The 22,892-nt window shown below is 47.8% G+C and overlaps 1 protein-coding gene across 1 annotated transcript in view; it reads right to left on the reverse strand.

Annotated features, from left to right (window-relative positions):
- Nucleotides 1-22,892, reverse strand: part of TTC28 (tetratricopeptide repeat domain 28) — a 260,354-nt gene that overhangs the window by 26,164 nt on the left and 211,298 nt on the right. The window contains exon 11 of the mRNA XM_090292459.1: nucleotides 2,201-2,329. Coding sequence (XP_090148585.1) covers nucleotides 2,201-2,329 — 129 coding nt within the window. The remainder of the gene's footprint in view (nucleotides 1-2,200; nucleotides 2,330-22,892) is intronic.

Raw genomic sequence — 22,892 nt, forward strand, 5'->3', positions numbered from 1 at the left:
GAAAGAACGCAGACTGTTCCTCTTCATCCAATTGCCCTCAGGAGGCTCTCGACCAGTGGTTCTCAACCTTCCCAATGCCGTGACCCTTTAATACAGTTCCTCGTGTTGTGCTGACCCCCAACCATAACTAAAGCATAGTGATTAATCACAAAAACAATATGTAATTATATATGTGTTTTCTGATGCTGTTAGGCGACCCCGGAGAAAGGGTCGTTCAACCCCCAAAGGGGTCACGACCCACAGGTTGAGAACCGCTGCTCTAGACAGTCAGGACAGGCAGGGTCTGCAGCGGCCACTTCCGAATCTTTCTTTCCTGAGGGCAGGCCCCAGGCCCTGCACCATGTGAGGCCCTGCTGAGGGCGCTGGGTGCAGAGCAGCTGGACAGCGAGGCCCAGGCCCCAGCGCTATGGCCAGGCTGTTCCCCACCCAGCCCCAGGCTGGCCAGTCCCCAGCCTGGCTACGGACACAGCCGACGTAGCTTAAATGAACCAGTAAGTTAATCCAAAGTATCATGCTCGCGGGACCTACCTCAGAACTGCTCAAAAGGACAAACATTTTCCCAAAAGGAGCAACTACATGATCCAAAATTCACACCACCTCCCATCAGGGATGACAGCCAGGACCAGAGGAGGGGCTCCCACTGCGGGCACACCGGTGATCAGGTGGGCAGTGGACATCCGATGACCTGCCTTTGGGATGCGCTCATGTAAAGGACATGAGTTGGGACAGGAAGAGGGAGGGCAGGTGAGGCCACAGCCCAAGGGGGCCCACACCTGCGGCACAAGTACATACAGACTGCATCCCTTTCCTAGTTTATCCACCCATGTTATCTTAAGAATGCAAGTTTAGTGCTGTCCTTCCCACTTTATGCAAAACAGCAGAAAGCCGCACGTGTATGGTGCCTTCTATACATTAGGGAGACGGTCAGAGTGCCACTTAGACACCAACTCTCCTTTAATGTCCGTGCACGTGATCGGGTGGAAGGAGGCAGGGAGTGGGCCCGGGCGCACGCCCTTCGAGCCAGCCTCTCCACTCTGCCGGGGGAGGGTTAATGGCTGCAAACTCAACGTGGGGAGAGCTCAGGGCTCAAGTTCGGCCTTCCCGCCTGCCTGCTGTGGGACCCTGGGCGGTGGCAGGCCGCCTACTTTGCTGTGTTGCCCGAGCATGGAGATTAAAGGAGCAGGGAAGAAGGGGGGACTGGGGGTGAACCAGCTTCACGATTTGGTCTCCTTTCAACCAAGCGGCCAGTTGCTACACCTTGGGCCCTTGACCTCCCACCCCATTCAGCTCACCCCTGGGAAAGCAAACACATTTGTCACCCTGACGGCACAATAATGACAGGAAACCGGGCCTAGGGTAGGAACAGCGAGGGCACACAACGCTCCACACAGCAGGGCCCCCAGGCAGAGGCGGCCTCCACCCAGAGCGCCACCACTTGCCTCCTATGTTCCAGGCTCGGCCGCTGCCCTTAAAAGTCAGCGCCTCGGGATGTGGCAGAGGCCAAAGTCCCAGCGGTCCTTCTGGAAAGTCTGCCCAAATGTAACTCCCAGGCTGTTGCCAGGCAACCAAATGAGAGCAGGGCAGGTGCCCGCCCCTGGTTTTCTGGATGCAGCTCCACGATCGCCCCTGATGAAGCGACCAAGTGCAGTGCTGGTTGGCCAGTTAGGCATCAGCTCATCTAAAAGCCACCAAGACCTATTTGATCAAGTAACAGGGACACAGGGTCTCAAGCAGACAGGTGGGCCTAGGTCTGGACAGGTGCTCCCCCCAGCAATGCCGGCACCCCGACTCTCTATGGCTGCCCTCAGCCTCAGGTCAGGAGGGTGAACACAGGTGCCCCAGCCCAGGAGTTACCGGCACAAGCTGGCATAGAAGTATATAGTGCTACCCTGTCTGGCTTCTGCCTGGTATTTAGGAAGTCAGATCCACGGCTCTGGGAAGAAGCGGACAACTGCCGCCCATCACAGCCAAGTGCAGATCGTCACATCAAGTCTGCGCTGTTTTCTCACTTGACCCAGAGGTCCTGCCATGACAGCGGGGCCCCGAGGAACACGGGGTTGTGGTAGTGTCATGCTCACTTCTGCAAATGCATGACACGGACCGGAAGCCCGACCGGCTGGAAGGAGCACCGGCCGAAGCACGTTACCTACATCCAGGGCGCCTTGCCCTGCACCGGCCTGGGACACAGAGCCACACTCACCTGTTAAAGAGGTTGTTGCGGCGAACCATCCGGAGGAAGCCAGTGGGGTCGGTCACTGAGTTGAGCTTGTTATTCATCTCTTCGAATTGCTGGTCCATGATGTCTCCAGCCTCACTCTCTGTCTCGCTGCTAGAAAGTGCAGAGAACACCAATCAGAGGGAGGAAGCACGCGCGTGGAAGTCTCCTGTGTGGCCCTGTGCCCCTCCCCACCCAGCAAAGCCCTGGCGCCAAGCGCCTCCCTGGTGCCACTCAGCCTCCTTCCCTCCCTCGTCCAGAGCTTCTGGAGAGGACTCTGGTCGGTTGTTTCTGGGCTGCGGCCCCCGCTGGGCCGGAGCTGTGAGGGAGCCAGCACTCACTCCCTTTGTCTAGCACACGCGTGGGACGCGTGCGAGGGCGCGTCAGCTGCTGTGACAGCGCGTGGCAGGGGCGTGGCGGCTGGCAGAGTAGTCTCCTCACAGTAGAGCTCAGTGGGTGCGAGTGTGTGGCAACCTTCCCAGCACGAGCTCCAGTCCATTCCACTGCAGAGACAGCACCTACGCCCCTACCATGTGCCGGCGCCGTGTGAGGCCTGGGGACATGCAGCCCAAAAAGGGTTTCCAGACGAGGAGACAGACCTGCGCACCACGGGCCGTGGCGTCAGGCAGGGCAGCCGCTGTTGGAAATGTGGGCTTGATTGGAGCCCGTTTTCCAAGCTCAGCATGGGGATGTTACAGTATTTGAATTAATAAATTCGTATTTCCCCTATGACAACATGTAATAGAACATCTCACAACGGGTTTTAAATAAACAGAGGTACCCAGGAGTGCCCTGACTCATCAGCGCCATTAAAATGACCAAAGGCTTATTAAACGGAAAAGCTGCGCAGCACGCGCCTAAGATTCGGAGAGAGATGCCGCAGGAGCGCCTGTGTCGGGGGCGGGGGCAAGGGTGGGGGCGGGGGAGGGGCCGCCCCCCTCCAGTCCTCGCCGTGCACCCCAGCCCACCGGGGTTGGCAAAGGCGGGTCCTGGGTTGAGCCCCCACCCTCCTTCGGCATGAAATGATGGTGACATCTGACCCAAAGAGAACTCTCAGCCAACATGACACCTTCGTTTCCAGTTTCCTGCTGACGAAGGACCCGTGTGGAAGGGTGGACAGCACCAGGGCATTGGAGGCAGAAGACAGACAGATGTACAAGCCTTTCACATGCTGGAAGAGTGGGCTTTGGAAAGGAACAGACCTTCTGTTGCCCAGAGGGAAGAGGTTCTGACATCAAGATTTAGGTTTAAGGTGGACGTGACCTGCTTCAAACAGCCAGGCTGGTGAGCCTGTGACATTGGGACTACAGGACAGAGACAGGCAATGAGGCCCACCCTTATTGGGTGATTAGGAATCAAATGAGACACAGGTGGGAAGCTGCCTGGTCCACCTGAATGTTCTCCGTGAGCATCAACCCTGGTGTGCTGGTACTTCTTTTGGTGGTGGTGGTGACTTCAGTAGGCCCAGGCAGGCAGCTCATTTGGTCAAGTATTATTCTGGGTGTGTCTGAGAGGATCTTCCCGATGAGATTAACCTTTGAATCAGTAGACCAAGGAAAGTGAACTGCCCTCCCCAATGTGGGTGGGACTCGTCCAATCCATAGAGGGTCTGAATGGAACAAAAAGGCGGAGGAGAGAAGTTCCTCTCTGCCTAGCTGTCTAGGAGCTGGGACATTGATCTTCTGCTTTCAGACTTGGACTCGGACTGGAACTTACATCATCAGCTCTCTGGGGTCTCCAGCTTGCCAACTGCAGGCCTTGGGACCTCTCAGCCTCCCAAAGCATGTGAGCCGATTCCTTATACTAAATCCCTGTATGTGCTATTGGTTCAGTTTCTCTGGAGAACCCAGACTAACATGCATAATGAGGCACCAGACCAGAGGCCCAACTCAGCCATGTTCCTTGTAGAGACTCAGTCACTAATAATGGCTCCCAGAGCTTGGCAAGCCTTTGCCCCAAAACCACGCTGATGGCAGGGAGGGGCCATCAGCCTGCTTTGCTTCCTGACCCACAGCCCCTGGAAACTACCCGCCAAACCCAGCACAGCGCCTGGCATGCTTGACATGCAGTAGGTATGCCATGAGGAACTACTGAGTGAATGACTTACGCCAGAGAGCATTTTGTAATGTGCAAATATTTGTACACAGATTTAATGTTATCTCGCAACCCTGTAAGGCAGCTCTCATCATCTCTGTCTTATTTCTGAGGAGACCGAGGTGTGGGGAAGCCCAGGCACTTGGCCACTAGAAGGTAGAGCCAGGGCTGACCCTGGTCTTAAAGTCAGGCCCTGGCCCTGACTTCCCCACCCCTCCCACTTGAAGGCCCTAAGTTTCACACGTTGTCCATGTCTCTGTCTGCTAAGGTCTGACCAGGGGAGGCGTGAGGGTGACTACAGGAAGCACGAGAAACTTTGGAGCCCCTAAACAAATTGCCACGGCCTCCATCCTGCTGGAGAGCAGGCAATGAGGTTATGTTCCTCCCACCGCTGCACAGGCGTCAGCTGAACAGCTGAGCGGCTGACGGCTTGAAATGCCCCCTTGGGAGCTGAGGGCCCTTCACAGAGACCCTGGTAAATATCGCTCAACAAGCTCCTCTGTCCAGGGACACATTTATCATCTGTATGTGACTGCCTGCTTGGAGCTGAGAAATCTGCTTGTCATTCAGCGCTTTGCAAAGGGGAGAAGAATGCTCTGGAACTGGTATCGGCTCCATTATCTCGCAGCTCCACGCTCGCAGCCAGCCGTAGACGGAGCCCTCTGGATCTCATGCCTAATGGGGTTGTTTCCTATTTTCTGACCCTTCAAAGTATTAACACTGAAGAGAAAAATGAAGAGGTGATGCCACAGATATGGGAATCTTCCTTTTACAAAACAAACCTCATCAATATACTGTAGCCTACAGCAGAGATCCCAAGAGCGCCCTGCCACCGGTGGTCCTCATATCAGGACCCCCACCCCGTTTCCCAGAGAAACTTTCTAGAGACGGCACATCACCTAGTCTGATCACCACAGGTGCTGATCCCATTCACTTCCACTCAGCAGCGATTGGGGAGTGGGACCGATGTGGAAGGACTGCAGAGGCTAAGCAGGAGAGGGGCACGGGCCGCCTGCCTTGCAGGTGCCTGCAATCTAGCGTGACTCGTGAGTGCCGGCACAGGAGGGTCTAAAGGCTGCCCGGAATTAGCTGCGCCTGAGAGGCATTCTGAAGGCTATAACTCTGACAGGAGAAGACTGGTGGGGGGTGGGGGTGTTTTCGGGCAGAAAGAGTGATATGAGCAAAGTTGTGGAGATAAGACAGTGTGGGGGCTACTTGGGGCCAAGGGAATAGCCCAGTTGAGCTAGAACAGAGAGTAAGTGTGGGAAAGAAAGTGGGAATAATGGTGGAGGGAGGGCCTTGAACTTGGAAGGCAGCTGAGAGCTGTCAGTCCAGGCCTCTGAAGAGGGGGACGAGACAGGCTCAGGGCTGCTCTTTGGGAGGGAGTCAACTGGACCGGAGCGGAGAATGCCAGTTAAATAGGGGGGCGGGAGGGGAGGGTGTCAGGCAGTTATTACCAGCACCTGCTCAGAAGCAACCCTGAAGGCCCAGGGTCAAGCTCAGGGAAGCCTAGCTGGCCCCTCACACCTATAAGAAGTTCCTGTCTCAGGAGTTATTGCTGTGTTGCTACATCACTGTGCTTGGGTCTCACTCAATATGCCAGGTGAGGCAAGCTTTCTGTAAGCCCTGTGCCGAGAGCTGGAGAGCGGCTCCCACTTCCGCCCGGGGCTCCCGGCCCCCACCTGCAAACAGACTAGCCTGGCTCTAACCCCGCCTTCCTGATTCCTCACCATGTTTTGGTTTCTATTGTCACCAATGACGATTCTGGCTTGTCCCGTGGCTGGCCCAGCTATTCCATTAGTCTAGATGCATGACTTAGGGCAGCAAGGCTGACAGTGAGCACGTGGGAAGGGACAGGAGAAACAGCACCCCAAAAGAACTTATTTGTCTGGGAGACGCATTGAAGGGAGAGGGTAAAAGACAGCGAGCAGTTGAAACATGGCAGATGGGCAGCTGGCGGCAAAGAGAGAAACTGAAGGAAGAAGCTGGTCTCAGGCAGGAGAGGAATGGCCCAGTTTGGACAAGCCGCGTGTGCAGACAGGACATGTAGTTGGAAATGCCAAGTGTGCAGATGCTGATTCAATTATTGAGGCACTCTTCCTCCCAGAAGGCCTGGAGATCATTAGAAATCCAGGTCTGATGCTCAGGAGAAAAGTCAGAACCAACTGTTTGATGTCTCATTCACTTGCTTCACTCAAAAAATGTTATTAAATATTTTAATAAATATCCTGTCATACCAGGCTCTGGCTGCAGGAAAAACGGAGTAAGCCCAGGACCCCATCTATTCCAACGAATACAACTATAAACCCTGAATGGGCGGCACGGAGTCGCCATGCGAGGGGTGCGGAAAGTGAGTAACATCAGGCACATGGGGGAGAAGGCCCGAATTCAAAGGGCCGCCATGCCAGCAGCGAACTTCACGTTGCTTCTGTCCCTCCAGAACCCCTCAGACCGGCCTCTGTGCGGTCCAAATGCAGAGCTGGGTATCGGTGTGCGGAGCTCCAGGAAGGGCTCTCGACTCTTGCTCAGAGAGAACAGAGACCATCCCTCATCTCCCTTACTCTCTTTCCTCATCCTCCCATGTTTCAGGCCACAAACGGTCCTGTGTTGGTAGTGGCGGTGACAACAGCAGCAGTAAGAGCCTGAAGGAGTCTAAAAATCGAGGGAAGGGAACCTCTCAGTCTAATCAGAGGAGACGTGGTCCCTGGGCGATGGGCAGTCCCCTTTGCTTTTGTCCTCCCCCCTCTCCTTGCCTCTGGGTTCATGTCGTGAGAAGGGCACAGCAGAGGAGCGTCAGTGAGGCCCCAGCTTTCTGGCAGGAGGACCGAAAAGAAGAACTCGGGGGACTGAAATGTACTGTTGAGATCACAGAAAGGGAGAAGCTCAGAGAAGGGACCACTTCAAGTTGTTTAGGAATTTCTGGATTCACTCCCAGCTGCACATATACATATCTGACCCTAAAAACTGTGAGAACTTATATACAAGGTAAACCATTGGCTAGATTCTGGAGAGGCCAGTGGGTAGTTCACCTGTGGGACAGACTTGAATAGCACAGGAGAGACTTTGAAAATTGAATTTACATTGGCTGATCAGAGCCTATGACCTGAACCCTAACCAGGTCAACTACCTGCTAAAATAAAAATATAAACATTCTCTATAACGGTCAAACAAGATCCAGAATTTCATAACATAATATTCAAAAGGTCCAGGATATAATCTCAAATTGCTCAGCATTTGAGAACCAGGAAAAGCTCAACTCGCATAGGAAAAGGCAATCATCAGATGACTTTAAGAATTATGCTAAGACCTTCGCCCATTGTCCTTTACAAGATTACAAAGGGTCCTAATATTTGAGAGGGGGGGGATAGTTAATTTTTACGAACCAGGGGTATGGACTTGGGGGGGATCGCTGGGGGAGGGGGGTGCTGGGTGGAGGGGAACAAGGGGAAGAAAATTGGAACTGTTGTAACAATATAATCAATAAAAAACATTAAAAAAAAAAGAATTATGCTAAGATGACACAGATGCTAGAATTATCTGACAAAGGTCTTAAAATGCTACAACAAGTACAGAAAAAGACCCTTAGGAGGCTGGCAAGATAGAAGGTCTCAGCAAAGAAATAGATGATATTAAGAAGAAGCAAGTGGAAAATGTGGAACTAAAATACAATAACTGACATTAAAAATTCACAGCATGGACTCAATATCTCACCTCAGAATGAAGATGATGGGAGAAAATCAATGTAGTTGAACACAGAAGAGCACACATATTATCCAGTCTGATTAACAGAGAGAAAAAATACTTTTTGTAGATGAACAAAGCTGAGGGACCTATGGTTGAATACCAAAGGTCTAACAGTCATGTCTTTAATGCTGAAGAACAAAAGGAGAGTGTAGAGCAGAACAAAATTCGAGGAAATAATGGATGAAAACTTCCCATCTCAAATTCGGTATTAACATAAACCTACAGATCAAGAGGCCGAGTGAAGCATAAACAGAATAAACTCAAGGAAATCCATGATCTGACACATTATAGTCAAACTGCAGAAAACTAAAGAAAAAAAAATCTTGAAATCAACCAGATAAAAAAAGATTCATTATATACAGAGAAAATAACACTGCACATGACTGAGGCTTTCTCCAAGAAACCATGGATATCAGCCCTGGCTGGGTGGCCCGGCTGGTTGGAACATCGCCCAGAACAGCAAAAGGTTGAGGCTCTGAGTTAGGGCATGCACTGAGGTTGCAGGTTCCCGGTTGGGGTGCACATGGGAAGCAACCAATTGATGGTTATCTCTCACAATGAGGTTTCTCTCTCTCTCTCAAATCAATAAATATATCCTCAAGTGAGGATTAAAATTAAAAAAGAAGAAAAAAGAACCCACGGACACCAGAAAAAAACGAAAAATATTTTTAAAGTGTCAAAAGAAAAGAATGATCAACCCAGAATTCCATATCCAGTAAAAATATCCTTCAGAAATAAAGGCATTCTTAGATGAAAGAAAACTGGGAGACAGAGATTAGCAGACTGTCAAAGTACCACTAGTTACCCCTGGCTCCTGTCCATGCCTTGCGCAATCAATCCCCACCGTGAGCACGGGCAGGATCTGTGACCAAGAGAATATGGCAAAGCTAATGGATGTCACGTCTGTGATTCCGTTATATAAGACTGTACCTTCCAGGTTACTAACAGACTCTTTCTACTGTGTTCTGGGCACGCACTTCTTGATGAAGCAAGCAGCCATGCTGGAGAGGCCTACATGGCAAGTAACGCAGGGTTGTCTTTGGTCAACAGCCAGCAAGAGACTGAGGCTCACAGTCCAACCGGCTAAGAAGAAATAAATCCTGCTAATAATCACATAAAATTGGAAGTGGATTCTTCTCCAGCTGAGCATTCAGACAAGGCCTCAGCCATGGCCAATAATTTAACTGCAGCCTCAAAAAGACTCTGAAGCAAAGGACTCAGCTAAGCCATGACAGGATGCCAGACCCACGGAAATGGTGGGATAATACATTTGTTTTAAGTCACTAAGTGTGAGGTAAGTTAATGTTCAGCAATAGGTAACTAATGTCAAGTGAAGAGAATTTGCTGCCAGCTGACCTACTAAAAAATAATTGCTAAAGGAAGTTATTCAGACAGAAGGGAAATGATACCAGAAAGAAACTAAGAACATCAGGAAAGAAGGGAGAGCAACAGAAATATCAAATGTCTGAGTAAATATAATAAACTATTCTTCTCCTAACACTGTCTGATGGTGTCTTATTGTATGTACATGTAATACAATATAAAAGAAGAAAAGGGGTGCTGGTGTGATTCCCACTCAGGACTCATGCCTGGGTTGCAGGCCAGGTTCTCAGTTGGGGGCACGCGAGAGGCAAGCACACATTGATGTTTCTCTCCCTCTCTTTCTCCCTTCCTTCCCCTCTCTCTAAAATTAAATAAAAGTTTTTTTTTAAAAGAATAGCTTAAAAAAATAAAAAAGATGGCGAGCCAGGTAAAGGTTCCCATATGGTGGTAAAATTTCTATATTTCACTTGAATTAATGAAATATCAATAGTAAGTAGGCTGCAGACTGTGAAAAGTAGATATATTATAATCTTTACAGCAATCATTAAAAAACTATAAAAAGAGATCTAGTCAAAAACACTAAGATAAATTAAAATAGATTTCAAAAAAAAAGTTCAAATAACCCCAAAGAAGGCGGGACAGGGGGACACAGAGGAATGAAAAACAGAGAAACAAACATTAACATGCATACGTAAGTCTGCACATATCAATAACTATATTAAATGTAAATGATGCTAATATAGGAATTTATACAATAAAATTTTAAAAACCATGATAATTAAAAACAATTAAGTGCTTCTACAAGGACTTCACTTTCAATACAATAATATAGATGAGTTAAAAGTAAAAGGATGCAAGAAGATATACACTAGTGAAAACAAAGCTGGAGTGGTTATATTAATATCAAAGTACACTCCAAAGAGAGAAAAAGAGGGACACTGCACAATGATAAAAGGGTCAATTTATCAAGAACACAAAACGATCCTTAAGGTGTTTTCACCTATCAACAGAATTTCAAAATACATAAAGTAAAAACTGACAGAGCTGAAAGGAGAAATGGATACACTGAAAGAGACTTCAACACTCCTTTCTCAGTAGTCGACATAAAGGGTAGTCAGACAATTAACAAAATAGAGAAGAACTGAACAAAACCATCCATCAATTGGATATAATTGACATTGAGAGAACACTCCACCCAGTAACAGCAGAATGCATGTTCTTGTCAAATGCACAGGTGTTTCCCAAGAGGGACCAACCCCGGGGTCACAAAAGAAACCTTAACAAATTTCAAGTAACTGAAGTCATGCAAAATATGTTTTCTGTCCACCATGGAATTAGGTCTGGAAGTAAAAAAAGAAAAGCAACAGGAAAATCTCCAAACACTCAGAAACTAAATGACCCACTTCTAAATAATTGTCAAAAAAAAGGCCCAAAGGGAGCACTGACCACTGTGGCTCAGTTGGGTGTCATCCCACAAAGCAAAAGGTCGCCAGTTCAGCTCCTAGTCTGGGCACATGCCTGGGATGTCTGGGCGCATGAGAGGCGAGGCAAGGCGGCCAACTGATGTTTCTCTCTCCCAACAATGTTTTTATCCCCACCTTCCCGTCCCTCTAAAAATAAATTAATTAAATCTTAAAATACATCTTAAAAAATATATATATATATGAAAAAGCCTATATATATATATATATATATATATATATATATGAAAAAGCCTATATATATATATATATGAAAAAGCCTCAAGGGAAATTAGAAAACTATTCTGAACTGAAGAAAACTGAAAACAGAACATAAAACTTGTGGGATGTAAATAAAGTGTTAAGAGATTGTTGGTAGCATTAAATACTTACATTAGAAAAGAAGATACTAGAAATATTAGGGGAACACTTTGCAAAGCATCTGATTGGCTAACCACCATGCTGTATAACTGAAACTAATAAAAATAATATTAAATGTAAACTGTAATTTAACAATTTTTTTAATGAAAAAATACTTTAAAAGAAAGGCCTAATGTGAATAATATAAGCTTTCACTTTAAGAAATCAGAAAAAAAAGAGCAAAATAAACCAAAGCAAGCAGAGGAAATAAAACAATAGAGCAGAAATCAAACTAAAAAGAGCAAAATAGTATTTTTTTTAATCAATGAAACAAAAAGTTGCTTATCTAAAAAAATCAATAAAATTGATAAGCCTCTAGCAAGACAGACCAAGAATAAAAGAAAAAGAGAATGCAAAATTATCAATATCAGGAATGAAAGAGGAAATGTAACTACTGATCCCACAGGAATTAAGAGGATAATAAGGGAATACTATAAACAACTCTACAAATATTGATTCAACACCTTTGATAAACTAGAACAACTACTAACAAACCACAAACCACTAAAACACATCCAAAATGAAACAGATAACCTGAAGAGTCCTGTAACTACTAAAGAATTATATTTAGTTGAAAACCATCCAAAATTGAACTCTCCTAGTCCAGATGGTTTCAATGGCAACTTCCCCCTAACACTTAGAGAAGAAATAATGCTACTTCTATACAATCTCTTCCGGGAATGGAAGAAAGAACACCTTCCCACTCATTTCATGAGGCCTACATTATCCTGATACCAAAAGCAGACAAAGATAACATGGCAGGGGGATCAATCCTACAGGCCAACAGTCCACAGATCAAGTGAAAACAGACATGAGAATCATCAACAAGGTATTACCAGAATTCACCAGCACATAAAAAGAATTATATACCACAATTAAAGGGGATAGAATTATTCCAGAAATGTAAAGCTTGGTCAGTATTTTAATAACCAATCAATATAATCCATCACATTAAGATTAAAGATAAAGATACCTGTTTATATCAATTGATGCAGAAAAGCATTTGACAAAATCCAGCACCAACTCATAATAAAAACTTGCAAACTAGGAAGAGAAGAGAATTTCATCAGCCTGATAAAGAGCAGCTGTAACAAGCCTACAGTTAACATCGTGTGTGCACAAGGTGCACCAGCTCACACCATTCACACTGAACACAATACAGTACTGGAAAATTTTAGCGAGTGCTAAAAGGCAAGAGAAGGAAATAAAAGACACACAGACTGGAAAGGAAGAAAATAAACTCTACTCACAGAAGACAGGATTGTCTATGTAGAAAATGCCAAGGAATATACAAAAAGACCCCCAGAACCACTGAGTTTCATAAGGTTGCAGGATACAAGACCAACACACAAAGAGTCAAAATTTCTATATGTATACTAGTCAAAAACAATTGCAAACTGAAATTTTAAAAATGATCCCACTTATAATAGCCTTAAAAACAAGATACTTAGGTATAAATCTAACAAAACATGTACAGGATCTGTATGCTGAAAACTATAAAATGCTGACCAAAAAAATCTAAAAATAGGTGACATAACATGATCATGGATTTTAAGACTCAACGAAGACAGCATTTTCCCCAAATTATAAGTTTATTACAATTCCAATAAAAATCTCAATAAATTTTTGTAGCTATAGAGAAGTTGAGTCTAACATATGAAAAGGTAAATAAACTAGACCAGGTAAAAGTATTTTGAAGAAAGAGAATACAGTTGGAGGCATGACACTGCCAGATTTTAAGACTTACTATATACGTCTACATTTTTACTAAGTCTATACTTCTACTAACATCACATTTGTAAAAGTGCAGACATATAGATCAATGGAACAGAATGAAGTGCAAAAGTAGATCCACCTGGAAATGGCCAATTAACTTTTGACAAAGGTGCAGACAATTTAATAGAAAAAGGAAAGTCTTTTCAATAAATAGCTTGGTAACAACTGCACATCCATATGCAAAAAAAATTAATCTTGTAAAATGAACCACAGATTTAACCTCACACCTTATAATTAACTCAAAATGAATCCAAATATAAAAATGTAACTCTATAAAACTCTTAAGAAGGAAATGTATAGAAACTTTTTGACCTGGGCTAACAGATTCCTTAGACATTTCACCGTAAGAATTGATAAAATTGATATAAACAATTAAAACCTTTTGCTCTGTGGAAGACACTTATGAAAAGAAAAAGGCAAGCTACAGACTGAGAGAAAATATTTGCAAACCACATATCTACCAAATAACTTAATATCCAGAACATATACAGTAGTCCCTCTCTATATTGTAGTTCACTTATCGTGGCCTCACTATATCACGGGATTTTGTAAAATATTATATTTATTTATCGCGAATTTTTCCCTGTATCGTGGGATTTTGCAGTACTGTATATGTATGTTGTTAAAGTTACATAGGTTTTAGAGTGTAGAATATGTTTAAGAACTTAAGTAGTGTTTATAAAAGTGTGGAAAAGGTTAATAAGGGAGTGGGAAAGGTTAATAAGGGACTGAGAACAGTTTATAAGTGTGTGGGGAGGATTTATAAAGCCTTAAAATATATATAAATACTAAAATAAATGTAAGGTTCCTACTTTGCAGATTTTCACCAATTGCGGTGGGGCGGAGGTCTAGAATGTAATACCCGCAATAAGTGAGGGAATGCTGTAAAACACTTTCAGACTCAACAAGAAGATATAAAACTTGGCCTCTGGCTAAGATGGCAGCATAGGTAAACATGGCTCACCTCTTCGCACAACCACATCGAATTTACAACTGAAATATAGAACAACCATCAGCCAGAACCATCAGAAATCAAGTTGAATGGAATTCTGACATTTATGGAATTAAAGAAACCACATCCATCCAGATGGGTAGGAGGGGCACAGACCCGGAACGGGCTGGTCCCTCACCCTCGTGTGGTGGATAAAAGTTCCGGAGAGATATCTCAAGAGCGAGGAGTCCCAGCCCCACACCAGGCCCCCCAGGTGCCAGGAAGATAAGTCCCCACAACTTTTGGCTGCAAAAACCAGTGGGGATTGAGTTGGTGGAAGAAACTTCTAGAGTCCCAAGCACTTCACCTTAAGGAACCCACACACAGACTCACCTGTTCAGACTCACTCCCTCTGGGCTCTGGCACCAGGGTGGCAGCTTGAGGAGCACCAGTGGTATACTGGGAGAGACTGAAGTGTGTGGCATCAGGGCAAGCAGAGGCCATTGTCACATTTCTGGACCTTCCACCCACAATGCCAGTGAGCTGGTGCTCTGTCTGAGATTTCATCAACCTGGCTAACTGTCTGATCTGCCTTGGAGATCCCCAGACTCCGCCCCACCCAATTTACAGGCCCACCCAAGCAATTTTACATATGAATGGCTGGTCTTGGCTCGGGCTTCACAACTTCATAAATCCTCTCAAATAAGCAACAGCTGACCCCAGTGAGCTCCAGGCCCCACACTAACAGCAGCAAGCCTAGATTCACAGCTTGGCTTCACCTGGGAATCTGAGCCCAGCTCAAGCAGCAGCCATAGCAGATTGCTTTATAGCTCAGGAAGGGTGCCCTGGGCAAAACACAGGTAGGTGCTGAACTTGGCCTGTACTACTCAGCAAACCCCAGGGCCAGTGAACCCAGTGGGCAGCTACAGACCACGCTGGAGCACCACCACCCTGCCCCTGCACAGCTGATCCTCCACAGAGGGCAGAGGTTGGTGGTCAGTGGTCACAGCCAGTCCTTGCAGCTGACTGGCCTGGTAAATCCCTCCCATTGATCTGCCAACAGCAACCAAGGCTCAACTACAAGAGGAGGATGCACTCAGCCTACATGAAGGGTGCACCTCGAGTACCCAGCTTAGATGATAGGGGAGGATGGGCCACTAGGTGCTACAGGACACTTAATACATTAGGCCATACTACAAAGATATGGAGACAAAGAAGCCAGGATTCAAATCAATGATTTGGAACAAAAGGAAGAAATAAACAATCACCAAGAACAGAGAGAAGAAACAAGAATTGAAAAAAAAGAGTAGAGGCTTAAGAACCTCTGGGACAACTTTAAACGTACCAACATCCAAATCATAGGGGTGCCAGAAGGAGAAGAGGAAGATCAAAAAATTGAAAACTTATTTGAAAAAATAATGAAAGAAAACTTCCCTGATTTGGTGAAGAAAACAGACATACAAGTCCAGGAAGCACAGAGTCCCAAACACGTTGGACCCAAAAAGGACCACACCAAGACACATCATAATTAAAATGCCAAAGGTGAAAGATAAAGAGAGAATCTTAAAACCAGCAAGAGAAAAGAAGAGATTTACCTACAAAGTTCCCATAAGACTGTCAGCTGATTTCTCAAAAGAAACTTTGGAGGCAAGAAGGAACTGGCAAGAAGTAATCAAAGTGATGAAAAGCAAGGACCTACAACCAAGACTACTCTATCCAGCGAAGCTATCATTTAGAATGGAAGGGCAGATGAAGTGCTTCCCAAAGTAAAAGCTAAAGGAGTTCATCATCATCAAGCCATTATTATATGAAATGTTAAAGGGACTTATTTAAGAAAAAGAAGATCAAAACTATGAACATTAAAATGACAATAAACTCACAACTATCAACAACAGGATCTAAAAAATAAAAACCGAAACAAACTAAGCAAAGAATCAAAACAGGAACAGAATCATAGGTATGGCGATCATTTGGAGGATTATCAACTGGGAAAGGGAAGGGGGAGAAATGGGGAAAAGGTGCAGGGATCAAGAAGCATAATCGATTGGTACAAAATAGACAGGGGGATGTTAACGATAGCATATGAAAGAGTGAAGCCAAAGAACTTACATGCACGACCCACGGACATGAACTAAGGAGGGGGGGAGGATTGCGGGAGGAAAGGGGGGTCCTGGGCAGAAGGTGCGAAGAGAAAAAAAATGGGACAACTGTAACATCATAATCAATAAAATACACTTAAAAATTCAAAAAGAAAAAGAAAACATACAACTCAATTTAAAAAGTGAGCATAAGCCTTGAACAGTCATTTCACCAAAGAGAATATAAAGATGGCAAACAAGCACATGAAAGAATGTTCGATGTCATTAGTCATTAGAGAAACGCAATTAAAACCGTGAGAAGATACCACTGCACATCTATCTGAATGGCTCAAATTTTAAAATGCTGACAATATCAGGTGCTGATGAGACAGATCAACTGGTGGTGGAGATGCAGAAAAGTACACTTATTCTAGAGACTTTGTAGTTTCTTATAAAATGAAATACATATTTACCCTATGACCCAGCAATTCCATTCCTGAAGAAATGAATTTATTTACCCCAAATAAATGAAAAAGTAAAGCCCGTGCCGGCTGGCCTAAGAGCAGGATGGCAGCGTGGACCCTAGGGAGGGGCTGAGAGGGGAGTCACAGAGTCCAGCAGGTGAGCGGCAGCTTCTGCATGTGCCCACCTGCCCTGCCAGCATCTGCTCTTGCGCCCCTGGGAGAAGTCCAACCCCGCCTGCTCTGGGGAATATAAATCATGCCATCACCAGAGGCAGGCTCCAAAAGGCTGTTCACATGCAGCTTTCCCCAGAGAGATGGAAATAGCCCATGAATCAAGCACCACAGAGCCGTGCCAGAGCTCATCCCATTCTCAGGGACAGGGCTTGGCAAGAGGCTCCAGAGAGGATTTTTATTTGCAAGCATGGCCTCCTGCTCTCTCCCAGCGCACACTCTTCGTCATCCCTCTGACAGGTGCGACTTACAGCTCCACATAGGCACACTTTTATTTATGTCTCAACATCCCCTCGCTAATTCATTCTCTCTTCTAGTCTATTCTGCCAGCTCCATCTCTAGGCTTCTTTTGCACTGATAACCAGTTAGCTGCCAAAGACCCGCCAATCGCAGCCCTGAGGCTAGAAACGAGGGGTGGGAAGCCCCATCTTCAGTCCCAGTGCACGGGCAGTGGGTAGCTCCTATGCCATCAGCCACAGGCCTGATGGAATCAGACCGGAAGCAGAAAAATGGCCCTTCTTTTAAAGCACAGACCTCTTTATGACTGACAAAACACGAGGAAGCAAACATGAGTTCATTTGCTGCCACTGCACAGTCATTCTGGGCTTCCTGACATGAGAGGCCAGGTGTGGCTGGGCTAACACCTTGTGTTACAGGATCCTGGGGCCAGGCAGCAGAGAATGTCTGGGAGACATGAAGCTGCACAGGTGACAAGTACCACGGGCGTTTACCAGGCTTTGCGTGGCCAGTCTGCTGACGGCTGGAAAAAACACACTTATTCCAGAAGCCACTTAGCAAGAGTCCCAGAAAGTAAAGACGTGGGACTTTGGGCACTCAAGATTTCTGAGACCTTTGAAGTTTTCCCATGTGAATTACTTGCCAGTCCCTGTCTGTTCTTCCATAGTGATTATAAGCAGTAAACCTTTAAGACGAAAAGAGCCTTGGGCTCACTTTTAGGGACAGCAAGGAAAGGGAGAGCGGGGCAAAAGCATCCTTTTCCAGGGGTTGTCTCACAAAGAACCCAAGAAACAGATGCCGGGACGAGGCTTTACAGCAGGAAACAGGCTGCACGAATCTTTAGGATGAAATAAGGCGGTGGTGTAGTAGACAGCTCTGGGGCGTCTGCTCTGAACATAAAGATTCTACTTCTAGCAATTGCCTACTTGATCCACAGGGCCACAGGGGTGAGCTCCCAGTGCCAAATTTATACATACTTCATGACCCCCACTGCTGACTGGACGAGTGGCAGACATCTGCCCCAAGGAAGGCCAAACATTCCTTTCCACAAAATTGGGGCACTGGAATTCCGGGATTGCTGAGGGTGCCTTCCTATGGCCCGCTCTGTGGGCTTGTGGGAGCATAAGAGCTGTTTAGTGGCCATTTTCCCACGCTGGGACTAAGAGCAAGGAGCATTCTGAATCTGCAATTGCAAACTGGAGGTTTCCAGTAGGAGGAGCAGAAAGAAGTGGCTGAGCAGAGACAGGAACAAGGTCGCCCTGTGCAGCCCAGCGGCTCCCCACAGCTGTCCTTTTCCGTTCTAAGCTTGCCCTTGGATTTCATGGGGCCCCTCATCCCTGTAACCTTATTATAAACCCTCCTCTTTGGTTTAAGCAATCATTTGAGAAGACTGAGAGGGAGAGGAGGGTTGACAGGTATCCTCAGAGACCTATGTGTCCTTACTGCAGAAAGCTGGTACCTCATCTGCCCAAGTTGTCCCGGTATCATTCAAACTTGTGGGGTACATAGGAGAGCAGGTCAGCAAGTCAGTGGGTAGGGAGAGTGTGAGAAAAATACGCTAGAATCACCCGTGGGCACAACGTGAAGGCATTCTCCTCAGCACAGCTAGAGGGGACGTGGTACAGCAAGCTCAGGCTCTGAGGTCAAATCTACGGGTTCAAATCCACGCGAGTTGTGTGGCGCCTCCAGCATTCACTGTCCACACTGCCCACGGGCAACAGCAGACCCTCCATATCACCCTGCCCAGGCTCTGTAGCTTCAGCTTCACTGGAGAGGACACTCCAGCGTCATCGCAAGATGTCGATTCAACACGGGAGGAGACAGATACCATGTCACTCCCGAGTTGGACTGCACAGCCATTCTCGGCGGTGCAGATAGACTCTTAAGAAGCTACACCATCGTCTCTCGAGACGGACGGCTGCCGACACACTGCCCACGGGGTGTTAAGTTTCCTATCACGAAATCAAGGTCCCTGTCATTCAATTGCCTCTCTGGACATGCTTATATTTACATGAAACTAAAGTTAATTCCTTGCTCCTGTATATCACTCTAGAAATTGCTTTTCTCGGTATCACCTCAAGATTGTAATCAATACTATTACCTAAGGGTTATTATTTATTGAACAAACCTTCTATTGGTCTGAAGACAAATGATTACATTTAACTGTCAGGAATCCACACACACGCACGCACACACACACACTCTCTCTCAGTAAGCCCTGATCTGTGCTATGGTTGTTACACTGATAATAGAAGTCCTCTCCTGAAATGCCTTAAGATGATCATTTGAATTAAAAATAAAACAAAAACAAAAAAAGCCTCCAGCTTTTGGGATCCATTACAGTTGTGCGATTTTAACTCAGAAGCATTTGGTGAATGCCCGGCTTATCTCGTGGCCTGGACTAATCTAGTCTGTACTTAACTGTGAAGAAGAGGAAGTAGGTTTCTTCGTACCTTTTCTTCCTTCAGTAAACACATCGGTCAACCAATGAGAAGGCTTCACTTTCGCGAGCTCAGTAGCCTGTGTGCGTGAAGACAGAAAGACTGTACTTGATGGGAAGAGCCCATTACTTGGTCCTTGATCTTTGAAAGCTGCTGAGAAAGTGTTGGCAATGGAGTGCCCCTCCAGCGATGTTGCTCTGGGACCCTCTCTACCATCAGTTTTGCTCCATCACTTCAATCAAGCCCGATTCAACCCATATGGGTAAAAGGCTGACTGCAGAGACGCACGTTCTCATTGTGCTGTTACTGCACACACTGTGGGGATTTTTAGCCACAGCAATATTTAGCAGCAATCTGTGCTTTCCTTGATGAAAATGCCAAAAACTAGGGAAAACAGTATGGTGACAATCTTGTTTATGTCTTTTAACTCTAAAAGTAAACTATAATTACTTGTAAATATTTACATTGGTTTAAAGGTACCCAAGTGAAAATGTAAAGCCCCCGTGTCTCGCCACCAAGGGAACATTGCTCCCAAGGTGTGACTGGAAAAGCCTGTATGACTTATATGCACATACATGTGTGGATGCGTGAGCATATGTGTTTGTATACGTGCATGTATAGGAAGAGGATGTCAAAATGAGACCTTAACTGAAGTGCCAGTACGATAGGTGTCGGCCACGAAAGGGACAGGCATTCTCCTCAGCTCCCCATGTGCTGACAAACACAGGAAACAGCTCTGAGGGGTCAGTGGGGGCCTAGAGAGACAGGATGAGGGGCTGGTGAGGAGAGTTCTGTGGAGAGAGCTACCCCCATACAGTGCCATTCTGGGCAAGGAGTGAAGGGCACCTCTTCTGCCTCAAGCCTGGTGGGAAATGTTTTTATGGGGGTACCACTCAGAGCTCTTGGAAACGGGCACCCTGAAGTTGGGAGAGAGACAGGGAAGACCGGAGCCTGACCCTTGCTGAGTGGGGTCCCACTGTCCATTCTTGCCCCAGCCCATCTGGGGAGGCCCCAGCCTGCACCGCTAGAGTTTGCCAGGGTCAGAGATGCAAGAGTGCTTCCTGAGACCACACGTGGTCCACAGAGAGGGGACAGCTGGCAGACTCATTTCAGGTCTGTCCAAAAAAGCCGTCTGGACAGGCCAGAGGAGGTGCGCCACCAGGTGCCAAGGGCTGCAAAGGGGCCTCGAGGAAGCCTGCAGAAAACAGATGGAGGCCTAGAGGTGTGCCCACCCAGATCCTGCACACTGCCAGGCCCCTCCAAAACGTCCACGAAGGGCCCACAAAAAGCAAGATTCCATTTTAACCATGTGTCGGACCCAAAGTTACCAAAGCCACTAGCCAAGCAAGGACAATCCTGTCTCCCTCCCTGCCAGCCCTTCACCCCTTGAGGTGAGTGGGTGACAGATGAGGTAGGCCTGGCCCCCACCCTTGGCAGCTCTCCAGCCTGCAGCAGGCCCATGAGAGTGATGTTCTCGTCCCCTTGGCTGTGACTGGACAGATCCTGGCCACTGCACAGGACCACATACAAGTTCGTGAGAAAAGGAATTTATTTGATAACCAGAGTATATCCTGGGCTGTCTACTCTTCTGGTCCAGGAAACCATATTGGCTTTAGGCATGGAGAAAGGGATGCATCTTTACTCTCTTTCTGGATTCTTCCCTAGAGCCAGGCTTTTCCTCAAACCCGAAGGGAGACCTGGCCTGCTCCTCCTCACTCCCCCAGGTGGGGCCCCGCGTGCAGAGCCAGCCCTCTGCGCAGCAGGACTCTCTGGGGCAGGCAGCCGCGCTTTTCCTGCCCGGGGAAATCTGCAGATGATCAGGCTCCCAGGACTCTGAGAAGAGAGGGAGTTGAAGTGTCAAAAACGCACTCCCAAATAAAGCGCACTCGTCCCCCTAGGTATTCTGAGGGCCTTCTAAGTGCAGGGTGCTGGGGGGAGCCCACCAAGTGTAAGGGTCTGTGGCCTCAGGAGCGTCCAACCCAGGAGGGAGCTGACACGCAGACACACGCCACTGCCACAGGCGAGATGCTGCCACGCACCTGTACGAAGGGTGCAGGGCTGCGACTCAGCCGAGGAAGCCCCTTTACAGCCTCTCGGAGGCAGTGGCACTTGAGATGAGTCGAGGAACGACCCAGAGCTGGGGGTAGGCGGGGATGACAGAGCAGGGCATTTGGGGAGAGGAAACAGATAATGCAAAAGGACAAAGGAGGCGTTAAAACAAAATGCATGCGTGTTGTCTTCCTAAAACCAGCTCCCTGGGTAGGCGCTGACTGCATGAGCGCCACAGGTGCCATCCTAGGAGACGGAGTGCCAAGCACGGTGTCCCAGGCCGCTGTCGCCTAGCACCGGCCCCCACTGCCTGAGCCGAGCCTGCGCCACCGGGTCCGGCACCCTCCGCGTCATACCACGCCTGCAACGCGCCCCGTCGCTCTGCTGCGGCTCTGCCCTTCCGCCTCTCCCTGACCGACCCGCACATGCGGAAATCATGCCTCTCCCCCAAATCCAGCTCCGGGTCTTCCCCTTAGACAGCGGCCCCCGCACGCCGCTGTCCAGATCTGAGCGCCCCTCCTCTGCACACCTCCAGGTGCACAGCTCCCAAGCTCCGGACCCAAGAGGCCTTGCAGTTGGCTCAGCTGAACCCCCTCATTGGAGACACGTGTGTGGACGCAGGGTCCTTTCTCACATGTCGCTGTTCCTCACTGGGCCTGGCTCAGGGCAGAGCTCGGCGCCAGCACGGTGGCCATGTCAGGACCGCCGAGGGCCTGTGTGCGCTCCTCACAGCGCCTGGGAGACGTGCGTCCACCCCAGGCGCGCAGCCAGCACTGCCGTGCGGTGCTCTTACCGCACCGAGCCCGCCCCGGAGAGCCGAGTCCGTCCTTGGAAAGGCCAGACATGCACCTTTCAGACATCAGTGCCTTCCCAGCAATGGTAAGGCGCCTTTCGTCCATTTCCTTCCTAGAATCCTGAACTTGATCCCTGTGAGGTGACCAGAGAAAGGGAACATAATTATAGAAATGATGTTTTTTAAAGCAGGCCTGGGTTTTAGTGCCAGATTTCTGGGGCACCGAAGGATGCTGTGCCCCTTGGAGGCTGGTCCCAAATCCACGGCGCTTTCTAGAACAGGCCGTGGCTCTTCCTTTCCCCGCCCTGCTCGGGGACCGTCTACGGGCTCGCGATGGCCCTGCTTTACTTCACCGTGGGCCGTGTGTGCGTGTGCACACGACTGCACAGGGCGGCGGGTGAGTGTGGGCCTACTGTGTGTGGTAGCGAGGGCTCAACAAGAGCGTGTATCTAGTGTGCACATCATGTAAGGGGTGTGTCTCCCGAGGGGCACACTGTGTGAGGGTAAGTGAGGGTGTGCGCAGAGCGTTCTGCCAGGGGAGAGGCTCGGAGCCCTGCTGCTGGGCATCTGAAATGAGGTTCTCATTCTTATCTGCAAGGCCCCCCAGTTCCAAATTCAAAGGGCAACAGAGCTGAC

The sequence above is a fragment of the Furipterus horrens genome, unplaced genomic scaffold, assembly GCF_987537825.1.
Source record: "Furipterus horrens unplaced genomic scaffold, mFurHor1.1.pri manual_scaffold_11, whole genome shotgun sequence".
Lineage (NCBI taxonomy): Eukaryota > Metazoa > Chordata > Mammalia > Chiroptera > Furipteridae > Furipterus > Furipterus horrens.